The sequence below is a fragment of the Lissotriton helveticus genome, chromosome 7 (genome assembly GCF_964261635.1).
Source record: "Lissotriton helveticus chromosome 7, aLisHel1.1, whole genome shotgun sequence".
Lineage (NCBI taxonomy): Eukaryota > Metazoa > Chordata > Amphibia > Caudata > Salamandridae > Lissotriton > Lissotriton helveticus.
In genome coordinates, this window is record NC_136068.1 from 1,771,143,479 (window position 1) to 1,771,159,091 (window position 15,613).

Here is a 15,613-nt window from a genome sequence, read left to right on the forward strand (position 1 = left end):
GATTCCATGTTTGACTATTTGGTTTACTTGTCAGACCCTAGTCTAGTGCACTGCGTGTGCCAGGGCGTGTAATCCAAATGCTGCTAGTGGGCCTGCAGCACTGGTTGTGCCACCCACAGAAGCAGCCTTGTAAAATGTGTTTAAATTCTGCCATTGCAGAGCCTGTGTGCAGTCTGGTACTGTCATGCTGACTGGGCAAGTGCACCCACTTCCCAGTCCCTAAACCTTCCCTTTTCTTCATATCAGTCACCCCTATGTTAGCCCAAGGGCAGGGTGCATTGTAAGTATTAGGTAGGACAAGCCCTGATGTGTGTGGCGTGTCCTAATAGTGAATTACAGCCATTTTCGTTTTTCACTATTGCAAGGCTACTTGTTTTATCCACACTATGTGTGGGAGGGTATACTCAGACGTGAGTCCCTTTCTCATTGCACCATCAGGATTCAAGCAAGCCGGGCCGAAGAAGGCTGTGATGCCAGAAACCGGTCCCCGGAAGCTTGTTTCCTTCCCAGTATAAGAATTGGCTTGGTAGTTTGGTTTGCCCTGTTCCCATCATGCACTGGGACAGGAACAGACTAATTTGCATATAGCCAGGTTCTGAGCTGGGATGGTGCAGTGAGCTAAAAAACGGTGATGGATTAAAACCATGATCTCTTGACTTGGTAAGAGCATTCTGCATCATTCAGAAGCTCTGTCCATCACCACCCCCTTTCCAAAATCGGTTTTATCCACACTATGTGTGGGAGGGTATACTCAGACGTGAGTCCCTTGCTCATTGCACCATCAGGATTCAAGCAAGCCGGGCCGAAGAAGGCTGTGATGCCAGAAACCGGTCCCCGGAAGCTTGTTTCCTTCCCAGTATAAGAATTGGCTTGGTAGTTTGGTTTGCCCTGTTCCCATCATGCACTGGGACAGGAACAGACTAATTTGCATATAGCCAGGTTCTGAGCTGGGATGGTGCAGTGAGCTAAAAAACGGTGATGGATTAAAACCATGATCTCTTGACTTGGTAAGAGCATTCTGCATCATTCAGAAGCTCTGTCCATCACCACCCCCCTTTTCCAAAAAAGGCTACTTGTTCTCCATAGGCCAGAATGGGCTGTTAGAGTAATAACATTTTATAATTCGAACTGTCTCAGAGGACATGGTAGAAATTCGAGTTTAGTATGCCCAAACTCAGAATAATAAAATACATCTTGTAGTAAAGTTTATTTTAATTTTCAGTGTTTGCAAATACCACTTTTAGAAAATAGGTATTTGCTTGCCTAACCATTCAAACCTGCCTCTGCTAGGTTGTGTATTCCTATGTCTGGTTTTGAGAGTGACAGGGCTGGTGAATTCTAGGAGACAGGCCGAGTCACCCAGTGGTGAATAGAGAGATCTGCATCTAAATGGGATTGAGTAGTTGCACCTGAACCTTGAATAGGGCTGTGCCTGCCTTCCACAATGCTGACTCCACTCCCTGGGGAGCGGCTGATATCTCTGCCCTGCACACTGAAAGAAGAGAAGGAGTCCTGTAAACAAAGTGCTCCAGGACTGTACTTGCCTTGCACAATGCTGGCTCCACCTCCTTTGGGGCGTCTGATGTGCCTGCCCTGCACTGTGAAAGGAAAGGAGAAGTCTGGTTAACAGAGTGCTTCAGAACTGGTTTGGACTGGGCAAAGACCCCTCTCCCCTCAGAGAACAAATGATTTTGGGGTATAAATATTGGGACCCTGATCCCTTGAAATTAGATCACTTTGGACTACAAGAAGGATCCTTTACTGAGGAGAGGAATCTGAAGAAATTGAGGAGAGACTATTCCCAAGCTGAAGTGCTGCTTGGGGGATTGGCCTGCAGTGGTTGCCTTACTGCCAAAGGAAGGAGAAAGGAGCTTTGTGTACTTTGCTTTCAACTTGTGAAGGATCTCCAAGGGCTTGGAAAAGAGCTTGCCTCTTGCTGACGTCTCAGGGACAACAGACTTCACCCCCCAGCTCCCCAGAGTTCTTGTGGAAGGGCCTGCTGCTGTTTTGGGCCTTCTGAGGAACTGCGTGTCGCAAGGAGCTGGAAGCGCGACTCAACGAAAAGAAGCGTGTCACCGTCGCTGTGCCTGCCGTCGCAACTCCGAAGGAGGGTGTCGCCGCTGGAACTGTCGCACTGCACCGCATCGGAGAGAAGCGTGCTGCAACGAAGAGGAAGCGTGTCGCCGTTGCTGCCGTCGCAACTCCGAAGGAGGGTGTCGCCACTGGAACTGTCGCATTGCACCGCATCGATCAAGAGCACCTCGCATCCCTGAGAAGCGCGCCGCCGTCGGAGCTGCTGCCGTCGCATCTTGGATGTTGCCGCTGTAGTTGTCGCATTGAGCGGAAGCTTCATGCATCCAGGAGAAGAGCATCGCAGCTGGAGCTGTTGCCGTCACATCGTAAGGGTGTCGCCGCTGCAGTCCATGCATCGAACCGAGGACTTCTTGCATCCCCGAGAAGCGTGCCGCATCTGGAAGATCTTCACGTCTTTATTTCTCTGTATCTGAACTTTGCCGCATTTCCCATCCCTGCAACATTTCTCGTCACGGAAGCACAACGCAACTTAAGGTACATTGACGCAGTGTCGCATCTAAGAACTGAACTAAGCTTAAATCTACCATCTTAAAGTAATCATAGTGTGTATTTTTGTCGTTTATGATCTTGTGGTAACTCTATATATAGTTACTTATTTATTATATAAAACCTGTATGGTGTCCATTTGTAGTGTTGTCACTGGGTTACTGTATGTGGTCACAACTGCTTAACTTACAAGGCCTCTAAAATAAGCCTTGACTGCTCGCGCCACACAGCCTAGAGGGTGAGCAGAGGTTGTTTTAGGAGTGTAATCCGCTTGTCCTGACGAGAGAAGATGGTCCCTATTTGTCACAAGTACCTACCTGTTCCAACTAGAGACCCCCAAATCTAACACCTCTCATATTCCCAACTACTCACCCACATTACCACAAAAGAGAGCATTTGGGGGGTCATTTGTGCCTCCGTAATTAGTTTGGGGTTTGCCCGGACTCTTTACACGGTCTCTTTTTTTGGTCCACTAGTTGTTATCCATCATGGAATCTTCATTAAATTAATAATCATTCAAGATTTCCAGCAGTGTGTGAGATCTTTGTAACAAATATTGCACAGAAACATTTGTATCTGCAAAACATATGTATGTTATTTCAACATTTCTTATTGAAAGTGATTCCCTGTCTTTATATTGAAGCAAACCAAATTAAAACCCAGAATAAACATTTAGTGTAGCGGTTCTTAACCTAATCAGGTGGCCTGTGCCTATTTCCTTCAATCAAGCGGGACTTCTAAAGCGCAGCTGATCACCAGAAAGGGTATCCAGGCGCTGTGCTGGACGTATCATTTGCAGAGCCACATGGAGGTGGGTGATGTGGGTCCTCCTGGGCAGGTTGAGGATCAATCTGGCTGCTGCGTTCTGGATCGTCTGGAGTCTTTATTAGTTCGGTGGTGGTGCCTGCATAGAATGCGTTGCTGTAGACCAGCCGACTGGTGACGAGGTCCTGTACGTCATCGCCACCGTTTTCCTAGTGCTGGTGGAGATCTACTTGAAGACTTTGCGGAGCATGCAGAGAGTGTGGAAGCAGGCTGTGGAGACGGCCTTGACCTGCATTTTCATGCAGAGTTCGCTGTCTAGGATAATGCCGGATATTGCGGGTGTGGACTTTTGGGTGGGTCAGAGTTCAGATGGCCATTAGAATCAATTCTGGAGGGAGGTGTGTCTCCGAAGACCAGAACTTCAGTTTTGTTTGTGTTGAGCTTCAGGCAGTCATTCTTCATCCAGGTTGAGATGTTCTTCATACAGTTGTGGAAGTCGGTCTTCGTCAAGGTGGGGTCCGCTGAAAGCGAGAGTAGGAGCTGGGTATCGTCAGCGTAAGAGATGATGTTGATGTCATGGGTTGTGACAATGGGTAATACTAGTCCAGAAAAAGGGTTTTTAAGTGACCAGGGATTTTCTAGGCGCCTTGCTAAAGTGGACGCAATAGTTCAAAAAGGAAAGATATCGCTATATGGTGCAACTAGGTGAGGGGATAAGCCCTGTAACCCCCCAATTGAGTGCGGGAAACAACCTTCACAATACAAAATTCGAGCATAAACCTAGGCACACATAAATTAGATATAACTGTCTGTTAGTGTAGACATATATAGTACATTATGCAAGCCAACAAATACAGAGAAGATGTCTTGATGAGTTTTGAATTTGTTCAGTCTTTAATTTTCGTGAAAAACCAGCCAACACGTGTTTTGTCGCATTTGGAACAATATATCCGCGACTTCCTCAGGGCTGTATTCAAGGATATTAGATCGATGGATTGTGGTTCAGCCAGTGATAATTCCGACCCGGCTGAGCCCGAGACAAACTGGTCAGCTTCAATGCTAAACAAGGGAATCGGAGGATCCGTAGACAATCCGTAGACAAACCGGGCCCGAGACAAACCGGTCAGCTTCAATGCTAAACAAGGGAATCGGAGGGTCCGTATCGAATTATGTAAAACGCTCGAATGCGCTCCGATATCTGAAAAAACCCAATGGTATCGATGGGGTGAACCGGAAAAAGCCTGTGGTAGGGTTGAAACAGAGTATGGCAGTTGGTCTCGGTGGACGCCGTGGGGGAGAATAAAGCAAGATGAACGGATAACTCCTCGTGCGTCGGTAGTTTTAAAGTATGTGAGCCTCGTTGTCTCGGCCACTGTGTTCCTGCGGTCACCAGGAACACAGTGGTCCGTGGGCGAGACACCGAGGCTCACATACTTTAAGATTACCGACGCACAAGGAGTTATCAGTTCATCTTGCTTTATTCTCCCCCACGGCGTCCACCGAGACCAACTGCCATACTCTGTTTGTACTTTACACTTTTCATGCATCTTTCAAAAGCAAAATACAGTTCATGTGATTGTACAGGTTAACAGCCTCATTAAAGAGAATTTTACAACTGGCAGAAGGTTGCTCCCTTATCTTAAAATGCAGTGCAGTGAGAGAAGGCCTCTGTTCCTTTTTTGTTTTGCCATTTCGTACAGAACATGTACATGGCTATTTCAATTTTTCTGCTTTCCAGGCACTGTCAGGTAGGAGAAAGTGTTGTCTGTGAAACAAATGAAAATTCCAGTGAAAGGGAGCCGGGTTTACAGTTTAGTAACTGTATATCAAAGGATCCTAATATCTGTGAACACTAAATAGAATAGCAAACTCAACCCCACTCTTTGAGCGTTTGGTAAGCCGGATCAAGCAATGGATAGCTAAGATGTTGTCAAGCCTGCGTGTATTTTACAGCAGATGATGCAGACCTCTTGATATGTAGAAAAGCAGGCTTACGACCCGATTATGAAACAGAGGGTAATTACAGTGTAGAATTCCACTCCTCCTGATTCCCAGTGGGCCGGTGTTCCCGCACCCATTTTTTTCCGGGTCCCAATTTTGCTAAGCAGTAATTCCATCTGAAAAAACCACACAAGGCTTTGGCTGCAGCATCAGCCGAGCCTCTTTCACCTTTTTAGGTTTCGCCTGGCCGTAGCACTGCGCAGCAGTGCTCGCGCAGGCAAAATCTTTTGATGTACAGTATGGGGTTTTGTCCCGCCTCTCTCTCCCATTGGCTAGCTCCATAAATAGAGGCTAGCCATTGGAAGAGATGACTGTCAATCACTCTTTCCCCTGTCACGACGCAATTCGTGGGCGTTTCTGGGTCTTTTTTTAAGTCCCGAACTCTCCTCTTCCCATTGGCTGGAATTTTACCTTCCAGCCAATGGGAAGGGTAGAGGGGGAAAAACACACAAGGAGTCACAAAGAGAGACGCTGAGGAGGACGAAACTTAACTTTCCGAACGTTACGAAAAAACTTCTCTTCAGAAAGTTGGAAATCTCCACTCTTTTTCCCACCATAGGCAGAAGATCGGGCGAACTGAAGCCGAGGAGAAGCGACTGTATCTTGAAGAGAAAGTTGCGCGCCGACGCTGAGGGTTTTTTGGAGGGCTGAGGAGGGAGCGTGGAGAGGCGGACCGCGGACATTGTCCCCTTCTGTACAAGGGTACAACAGTGGCGGCGTGGAAGATTTTTCTTCTGGATGCTGTGGTAAGGAAGGGGAAAAACGAGAGCTCATTTCTTGGCTTTTGAACGCCGTTTCTGGTTCCGTGGAAGCGCCTTCGGGCGGACCTGCGAGGATGGCACAGAGAAACCTCTGTTTGGCCCTCAAGTTCCACTGAGCTTGGAAGTGGAGGAGGGGGCGAGCCTACGCGTGAAGGGATGGCCGGAGGCCCCCATCCTGCCCTGGAGGGGATGTCCTGGCCGGGAGAATTCTCCGAGAGGCCGAGGTTTCCCGGATTTCTCACGCCGGCCTGTTGAGGATTGTTGCGCCCCCCCCTCGAAGCATTGAATGGCACGAGGATAAGAATCGGCCCGCTGATGGGTAGCGAGATGGATGCAGGCAGTGCAGGCTGTAGACAGCTTTTGGAGTTCCCTTTACACCGTCCTATGGTGAGTGAGGTGGAACGGACTGGGCCCCGTGGGTTGGTAGGATCCCTGGGCTCCAGAGAGAAGGATGACGTTACCAGAAGGCGAAGGGATTTGGAGGGTTCCCCCTGGGACCTCGGACGGGTCTCGAGGAGGTGCGACTGGGGCCAGCCGGACTTGCTGGGTTCTTCAAGCCTCCAATGGGAAACGAGGAGGGCCAGCCCCAGAGACACCTCGGGTTAGGTGGATCCCGGAATCTTCCACAGAAGAACAAGGTGGGACATAATCTGAGGACCGTATGGAACGAGGGCGCCCAAAAGCTTGTTGGATTTCGGGGATACTCAGACCATCCAGCAGGAAACAAGGTGGGCTGTTAGGGGTCTGCTGTACTTCTGGTTGAGATGAGCCAGAAACTCTGTACTTTTGCAGTTGTGGACCTGCCCACGTGAAGAAAAGGACCCCTAAAATATTTAGGAGAGAGCAGGTCCTGGCTAGGGGGTTCTGGCTGCTGTGGGTGTTGGTGCTTGTGCTGCCTCGACAAGCGGGTGCCCAAGCTGGCAACGAGACTTTCTACTTTGTTCGGTGCAAGAAGACGGCCACCTGCGAAGCCTTGAAGTACAACGCCTGCCTGGGGTCCCACCTGCCATACGGCTTCACCGCCCTGGCCGAGGACTCGAGCTCCCAGGAGGATGCGCACGACAAGCTACTTCGCTGGTCAGGTGAGCCTCCCACATCAGTGCATGCATGGCATGAGTTGTCAATAAGGCCACAGCTGCTGAGTGACCTCATACCACGTGTGTCCTTTCAGCCAAACCCAAGAACAGCTTGCATGCTAGGACTTGTAGGCCCTTACTATGTGCATCTTGAAGGCTGCAGGCCCGAATCGCTCTGCTGGCCCACCTACTCTCCTATTCTTCAGAAATAGAGAATGATTGCCAATGAGAGTTATACCAGCAGCTTTTTGTTGGATGCACTTTGAGGAGCGAGCAGTGTCACTACATGTACTCATTATTAAAAGTATGTCGTCTAAAAGGCAACAGAACCAATGTTGTGCGAAACAACATTTGTATCTGTGGGTGCATTGTGCTACAAAACAGTAGTGATTAGTGCCCCTTCACGTGGCTCTCAGATATACCCTAATTTAGCCCAATTCGTCCACTGCAGATCCACAGGCCCTCATTTTAACCTCGCTCACAGGGCTTCCTTCGTGTTGCTTGCTCGGATAAGCACCCACATGAAGATGCTTGCACAGCCCCGCAAACCTCTAAATTGCCCAGACTTTGAAATAGCGCCTGACAGTCACATAGCTCTATCTGTCCTTCACATAGCTTCCAGAAGCCCCTTAGATGCCAACAGATGCTCGCCTAGTTGCCACTCTCCTCACAGCTCCCTTGAGACCACCACACATCCCCAAACTTAGGAAAGCCCCGAGTGGATTAGACCACTCGTGATGTCTCACACGGCTCCTTACAGGTTGGCTGTTTCTGCTCATCCAGAGGCTCAAAGTGTGCTACTCTTTAAAGAGAGTGATGGCTTAGGATTGACCACTTGCGGTGTCTGTGGGCAGCCTTCAGTTACTTTGCGTCTTTGCTTATTATTCCAAACGTGTGTACGTTAGTCATGACCTCACTCCAAAGACTATAGCCCACCCTCCAAGGCCATGTTTGTTGGGCCTTGAGGTGCAGCTGAAGTCTCTCTGGCGGTGCTTATCAGGGTATCTGTCACCCAGGATGACTCACTTAGACATACAACGAGCACTGACAGTACCAACAGCTCTGGCCTAAGCAAACCTGCACCGTTGTTATTTGTCCCCAACATTTGCAGCCGTTGTATGAAGGTGGCATGCCTATGCCCAGCCCGGGCACTGAAATTGGCTACTTTTAAGCGGATGTGCACATGAAAAATGCTGTTAAACAGTGAAGGGCTCAACACAACTATATGGTCTGATACTTTTTCTTGAACAGGTCTTTTGGATTTCAATGTGTCTTATAGCTCCCACCCTTTGGTGTGATAGCTGGGCAGTTAGTACATACACTGTCCCTTATCATCAATCAATCATGCCATTTGTATAGCGCACTACTCACCCGGGAGGGTCTCAAGGCGCTTGGGGGGGAGGGGTATGCTACTGCTCGAAAAGCCAGGTCTTGAGTTGTTTCCTGAAGGCGAGATGGTCCTGGGTCAGCCGAAGGTGGATGGGGAGGGAGTTCCAAGTCTTGGCAGCCAGGTAAGAGAAGGATCTTCCTCCGGCGGTGGCTCTTCGGATGCGTGGTACGGCTGCGAGGGCGAGGCTGGTGGACCGTAGCTGGCGGGTGGGCGTGTAGAAGGTCAGGCGGTCGTTGAGGTACTTGGGGCCCAGGTTGTGGAGAGACTTGTGGGTGAGGAGCCGGAACGGGATCCTCTTGTCGACGGGGAGCCAGTGCAGGTTCCTCGGGTGGCTGGAGATGTGGCTGCGTCGGGGGACATCCAGGATGAGTCGGGCGGAGGCGTTCTGGATGCGCTGGAGTCTTTTCTGTAGCTTGGCTGTGGTGCCGGCGTAGAGGGCGTTTCCGTGGTCCAGTCGGCTGGTGACGAGTGCCTGGGTGACAGTCTTCCTGGTCTCGGTCGGGATCCAGTGGAAGATCTTGCGAAGCATACGCAGGGTGTTGAAGCACGATGAGGAGACGGCGTTGACTTGTCTGGTCATCGAGAGGGAGGGGTCCAGGATGAAGCCCAGGTTGCGTGCGTGGTCGGTTGGCTTGGGTGCGGTGCCCAGGGCTGGGGGCCACCAGGAGTCGTCCCAGGCGGAGGGCGAAGATCCCAGGATGAGGACTTCCGTCTTGTCCGAGTTCAGTTTCAGGCGGCTGTCCTTCATCCACTCGGTGACGTCTTTCATCCCTTCGTGTAGGCAGGTTCTGGCGGTGTCGGGGTCTCTGGTGAGGGAGAGGATCAGCTGGGTGTCGTCGGCGTAAGAGATTATGTTGAGGTTGTGCTGGCGTTCGATGGCTGCGAGAGGTTTCATGTAGATGTTGAAGAGGGTGGGGCTGAGTGAAGATCCTTGCGGGACGCCGCAGATGACTTCGGTGGCTTCGGAGCGAAATGGGGGAGGCGGACTCTTTGTGTTCTTCCGGCGAGGAACGAGATGATCCACTCCAGTGCCTTCTCTTGGATACCGATGTTGCTGAGGCGCTGGACTAGGGTGCGGTGGCAGACCGTGTCGAACGCAGCGGAGAGGTCCAGGAGGATGAGGGCCACTGTTTCCCCCTTGTCGAGCAGGGTCCGGATGTCGTCGGTGGCTGCGATGAGGGCGGTCTCGGTGCTGTGGTTGGCTCTGAAGCCGGACTGCGAGGGGTCGAGGGATCCGTTCGTTTCGAGGAAGGCGGTCAGCTGTCTGTTGACGATCTTCTCGATGACTTTAGCAGGAAAAGGGAGGAGCGAGATGGGGTGGAAATTTTTGAGATCGGTGGGGTCCGCTGTAGGTTTCTTCAGGAGGGAGCTGATCTCGGCGTGCTTCCAGCTCTCCGGCAAGGTGGCGGTGTTGAAGGAGGCGTTGATGATGTTCCGGAGTTGGGGGGCGATGGTGGAGTCGGCTTTGTTGAAGACGTGGTGTGGGCAGGGGTCGGTCGGTGATCCGGAGTGGATGGTGTTCATCGTGCGGGCTGTGTCTTCGGTGGTCACCGTGGTCCAGGTGCGAAGGGTGGCGGTGGGGGGCCTTGGTTCGACGGTTGGGTGCGTGGGTGGGGCGCCGAAGCTGTTGTGGATGTCGGCGATCTTGCGGTGGAAGAACGAGGCGAGGGAGTCGCAGAGGTCTTGTGACGGAGTGATGTCGTTGGTTCCGGTGCTGGGGTTGGAGAACTCCTTGACGATAGTGAAGAGCTCTTTGCTGTCGTGGGCGTTGTTGTCCAGTCGTTCCTTCAGGGATTTCTTCTTGGTGGTGCGGATGAGCTAGTGGTGCTTGCGGGTAGCGTGTTTCAGGGCGGTCATGTTGTCGGTGGTCCGGTCGAGGAGCCAGGCTTTCTCGAGGGTGCGGCAGGTCTTCTTGGAGTCCTTGAGGTCGTCTGTGAACCAGGATGCCTTCTTGCTTCTGGGTCTACTGGGAGGGTTCTTTAGTGGCGCGAGGTCGTCGGCGCAGGCGGTCAGCCACTGTGTGAAGTTGCGGGCTGCTTCGTTGGGGTCCGTTGTGTTGGCGGGTGGGCTCTGGCTGAGGGAGGTGGTTAGCTGGTCTGAGGTGATCTTGCTCCAATTCCTGTGAGGTACCTGTTGCGGGTGGTGGTGGGTCGTGGATCTTTTAAAGCTGAAGTGGACGCAGCTGTGGTCGGTCCAGTGGAGTCCGGTGGCGTGGCTGAAGGTGATGTACTTGCTGGAAGAGAAGACTGGATCAAGCGTGTGGCCGGCGTAGTGGGTGGGGGTGTTGACCAGTTGCTTGAGTCTGAGGTTGGCGAGGTTTTCCAGCAGGACGGTGGTGTTGCGGTCCTTGTTGTTCTCCAGGTGGAAGTTGAGGTCCCCGAGGAGGATGTAGTCAGTGGAGGGGAGGGCGTGCGGGCTGATGAAGTCTGTAATGTCTTCGCTGAATTGTGTGCGTGGTCCCGGGGTTCTGTAGACGAGGGTGCCTCTGAGGGTCGTCTTACGGTCGGTGTGAATCTGGAGGTGGAGATGTTCGGCTGCGGCGGAGGAGTTGTTGGCGTCGTCGTGATGCGGATGGTGTTCCTGTGTACGATGGCGATGCCACCTACCGTCTGGTTGATGCGGTCCCTCCTGATGATCTTGTACCCGTCCGGGATGGCCATGGCGATGTCGGGTGCAGAGAAGGCGTTCATCCAGGTTTCTGTGAGGAAGGCGACGTCCGGTGATGTAGCGTCGAGGAATCCATGTTCAGTTTAATATACTGTTCCCTCTTCATATATCCTACTGTGTGGTGCAATGTATAACAGAAAAGCAAACATCAAAAAATGCGTGAAAAGATATGGAGTGCCTCACGGAAGTAACACCATGGGGGGTCACTAGTTGGTTCTCACCAGTGGGCTCGGCTTCTCATCATTAGCATTACCATGCCGAACAGGGATTCATGATAAGGGCCAGTATATGTACTAACTGCCCAGCTAGCACACCAAAGGGTGGGAGCTATAAGACACATTGAAATCCAAAAGACATGTTCAAGAAAAAGTGTCAGGTCTTTTAGTTGTGTTGAATCAGTGAGTGGGGGCTTGACCTCATTGCTATAGAACCTCTGTAGCTCCTTGTTGAAGATAATACACAGTAAAGGGCCACAAGCTGAAGTGGGCGAGCCATCCGCATATGCCCTATGTATGCTGCGGTGCGCAAAGGCTGAATGACACTTGAACTGTCGGTGAAGAGGGCTGATGGAAAGAGCCCTTGTATGTTTATTTATTTATATGCATGTATAGTATGTGTTAATTGTTTTTTTTATTTGTATAACTTATATTTTTGGGGAAAACAAGAAACTAGTGAGGCAGCTAAAGCAGAACGGTGGTTGAAGGAAAATCTTGAGTCAATTTTTAAAAACTGGTAGCTGTTCTGGGAAGCATTCATTTCCAAGTTGGAATGATGAATATTTTTGGGAAAATATACTGCTTTGAAGAACCTGCCTTTAAAGAATCCTCAAAATGAAAGTTGTATTTAAATTTGGATGGGGTACAGTAACAAAACGCCTACAGAAATATGCAAAAAAACGCATTTCGACAGACCTTACCCATATCTCCCCTAAGTACACCTATCTCTAATACTAAATCTTAACCACTTATAGGAACCCCAAATCTAAATATAGGCAGTAATTCAGCTTCAACCTTGACCTCTACCCTAACCTTTGCCCTTCAGTAACCATATTGTTTCCCTGCCCCCTGGCTGCGCTTGCTTCCCTGCCCCCTGGCTGCGCTTGCTTCCCTGCCCCCTGGCTGCGCTTGCTTCCCTGCCCCCTGGCTGCGCTTGCTTCCCTGCCCCCTGGCTGCGCTTGTTTCCCTGCCCCCTGGCTGCGCTTGTTTCCCTGCCCCCTGGCTGCGCTTGTTTCCCTGCCCCCTGGCTGCGCTTGTTTCCCTGCCCCCTGGCTGCTCTTGTTTCCCTGCCCCCTGGCTGCTCTTGTTTCCCTGCCCCCTGGCTGCTCTTGCTTCCCTGCCCCCTGGCTGCGCTTGTTTCCCTGCCCCCTGGCTGCTCTTGTTTCCCTGCCCCCTGGCTGCTCTTGTTTCCCTGCCCCCTGGCTGCTCTTGTTTCCCTGCCCCCTGGCTGCTCTTGCTTCCCTGCCCCCTGGCTGCTCTTGCTTCCCTGCCCCCTGGCTGCGCTTGCTTCCCTGCCCCCTGGCTGCGCTTGCTTCCCTGCCCCCTGGCTGCGCTTGCTTCCCTGCCCCCTGGCTGCGCTTGCTTCCCTGCCCCCTGGCTGCGCTTGCTTCCCTGCCCCCTGGCTGCGCTTGCTTCCCTGCCCCCTGGCTGCGCTTGCTTCCCTGCCCCCTGGCTGTGCTTGCTTCCCTGCCCCCTCGCTGTGCTTGCTCTCCTAGGTGTGTGTGCTTGCTCTCCTAGGTGTGTGTGCTTGCTCTCCTGTGGGTGTGTGTGGCTCTGGGTGTGTGGGTGTGTGTGGCTCTGGGTGTGTGGGTGTGTGTGGCTCTGGGTGTCTGGGTGTGTGTGTGTGGCTCTGGGTGTGTGTGTGTGGCTCTGGGTGTGTGTGTGTGGCTCTGGGTGTGTGTGTGTGGGTGTGTGGCTCTGGGTGTGTGGGTGTGTGGCTCTGGGTGTGTGTGGCTCTGGGTGTGTGGGTGTGTGGCTCTGGGTGTGTGTGTGGGTCTGGGTGGGTGGGTGTGTGGCTCTGGGTGTGTGTGTGGGTCTGGGTGGGTGGGTGTGTGTGTGGCTCTGTGTGTGTGGGTGGGTCTGGGTGGGTGGGTGTGTGTGTGGCTCGGTGTGTGTGTGAGTGTGTGTGAGTGTGGCTCTGGGTGTGTGTGTGTGGCTCTGGGTGTGTGTGTGTGTGTGTGTGTGTGTGTGTGTGTGGCTCTGGGTGTGTGTGTGTGGCTCTGGGTGTGTGTGTGTGGTAGTAATTGCTGTCTGCTGAGCTCGTCCAGTAGGGTACAATAGGTTTTACATTTGCGAGAGATTAAGCTGTTGGCAATGTAAATTACAATGCCATTTATTTATCTGTTTTCAAAACCAACACATAAATAAAAAATTTGTCATTTACAATGCCAATAGCTCTAACTTTTTTAAAGGCGAAACCGTTGCATTGTAAATGCTTGTTATTTTTCTGTTAGAGAGTATACAATGTTCTCATGTGCCAGAACGTAGCTTTTCCTTTCTTAGCCTACTTGCCACAAGCCCCTCCCCCTTTTCCTACATAGAGGCCATTTACCACTGCTGAGATCAGGTGGTGTATGTTTGTGTTAAACCCCACGAAATTGGGAGTTTCATGTGGTTTTAAAACTAGTAAATTGTCCAATACTGAAAGTGCTACTCCACAGTAACTTCAATTTTGCATGTGCAGCTTGCACCCTGCCGGTACCATGAAACTTGTATTCAGGGCCTTAATGACTGAGGGAGGAGGGGCATCTGTTCCCCATCCTAATCGGTTGTGTTTTTAGGCAGTGTGCCTCACTCGGCTCTATCCACCCAAAACATTTCCATAGAAAGGAGAAAGCCCTCTGTGGTGAAGACCGCTCTTAAAATCATCCTCATTTTCTTGTCCCCTGAACGAATACTTTTGTCAAAAAAGCTCTTGTAGCCTGTTGGAAGAGCAAGGAAAAAGTGTCATTGTACAAATAAAACTTAGAGCCAAAAACACATTTTTAATGACAAGACAGAGAGAAATATGTCAAGTGAAAAAAATACTACTGCACCAGACATTTGAAAAAAATGAGCTGGAGAATATATAACCTTTGCTCCACAGAACAGAGCTACAGAGCTTAACTCTCAATACATTACAATATTAATGCTGCATGTTTTACTGTATGTTTAATGAGGATGCTGCCTTTAGCATCAGATATTTTTCATGTGTATTTTTCCTCTATTCCTATGTAAAGCTCTTTGCCTACCATAGGATCTCCTCTGCGCTTTATGAAAATGCAAATATTTAAATGAGAGCCTCAGCTTGTCACTTGCTATGGGTGTCACTCCTGTTCACAAATAGGATTCTATTTATGAGTCCCTTTTTGTCATGGATGCTGTGATCCTAATAATTTACATTCTGTAGAGGTTTTTTCTAGAGTTCCCAGTCTGTGCATGCATAAAGCTTTTTGTTTTATTGATGGAGATTATGGAAATCGTGTAGACACTGTTGACCTCCACAGTGATTTCATGAGAGTTGTTCCTATGGCCATGACCCTTTTTATATCAGGACTTTGTTGTAAATGACTGTTGTGGCCTTGTGAAGAGGAACTACTGTGTACCTACTGAAATGTTGTTCATTTTGTCTCTCCTCTACAGGTTCCTTCAAACAGCAGAGATGTTGAAACCTTCTACACCCTCTCCCAGCCATGAGAGCAGCTCCTCTGGTGGGGACGATGGCAGCGAGTATTACCCGCAAGTGGGTAAGTACAGCGACAATAGCTAACTGCTGTGGTCCTAGAAATGTCTGAGATGCCTCTAGTTGCAGAGCAATTCATGGATTGCTGTAGATTAATATAACATTACATTTAAAGCTGCTGTTTGGTGATGCAGGCAGCGTAGGAGAACGATCCTTGGTAGGAATATAATGGCAGAAGAAAGATGTCTCATTCTTTGTGTCTATGTCTTAAAACTAAGTAGTCTTCAGCTTTGGGTATCATCATGTTAGTGATAACTGCAACATTACTGCAGAGCCAGAATGGTTATCATGAAAGCATAAAGAGAAGTCAAACTTAGGGAAGAGTTTTATTGTGAAAGTGGGCTTTGATTGGTAGTGTCTAAATGTTTCAATGCAGAATGTCCCCCAATATGTTATGTTAACACTTTTATAAAGCGTGACTGATACCCCCGGCGATAAAAACGTATAGTGTTCGATTAGGTTGCCAGCAACTCTATCACAGCAAAGACTGATCTTATGTGTCAACGTTCGATTGTCTTTCATAGAGTATGGTACTCTAATTTTAGTAAAATATCCTTCTGTGGCTGTGTCCTCTCCATGAATGGCCTATCTCAGGATAGCAGCTAGATTTATAATAATATTACTGTGTAGTGGTAGAGCCCAGATGAGCCTCAGTT

The 15,613-nt window shown here is 50.3% G+C and overlaps 1 protein-coding gene across 3 annotated transcripts in view; it reads left to right on the forward strand.

Annotated features, from left to right (window-relative positions):
• SMG9 (SMG9 nonsense mediated mRNA decay factor) overlaps positions 1-15,613 on the forward strand; it is a 193,101-nt gene that overhangs the window by 134,173 nt on the left and 43,315 nt on the right. For all 3 annotated transcript variants that reach the window (XM_078655499.1, XM_078655498.1, XM_078655500.1), the window contains one exon: positions 14,858-14,961. In XM_078655499.1, coding sequence (XP_078511625.1) covers positions 14,858-14,961 — 104 coding nt within the window. The remainder of the gene's footprint in view (positions 1-14,857; positions 14,962-15,613) is intronic.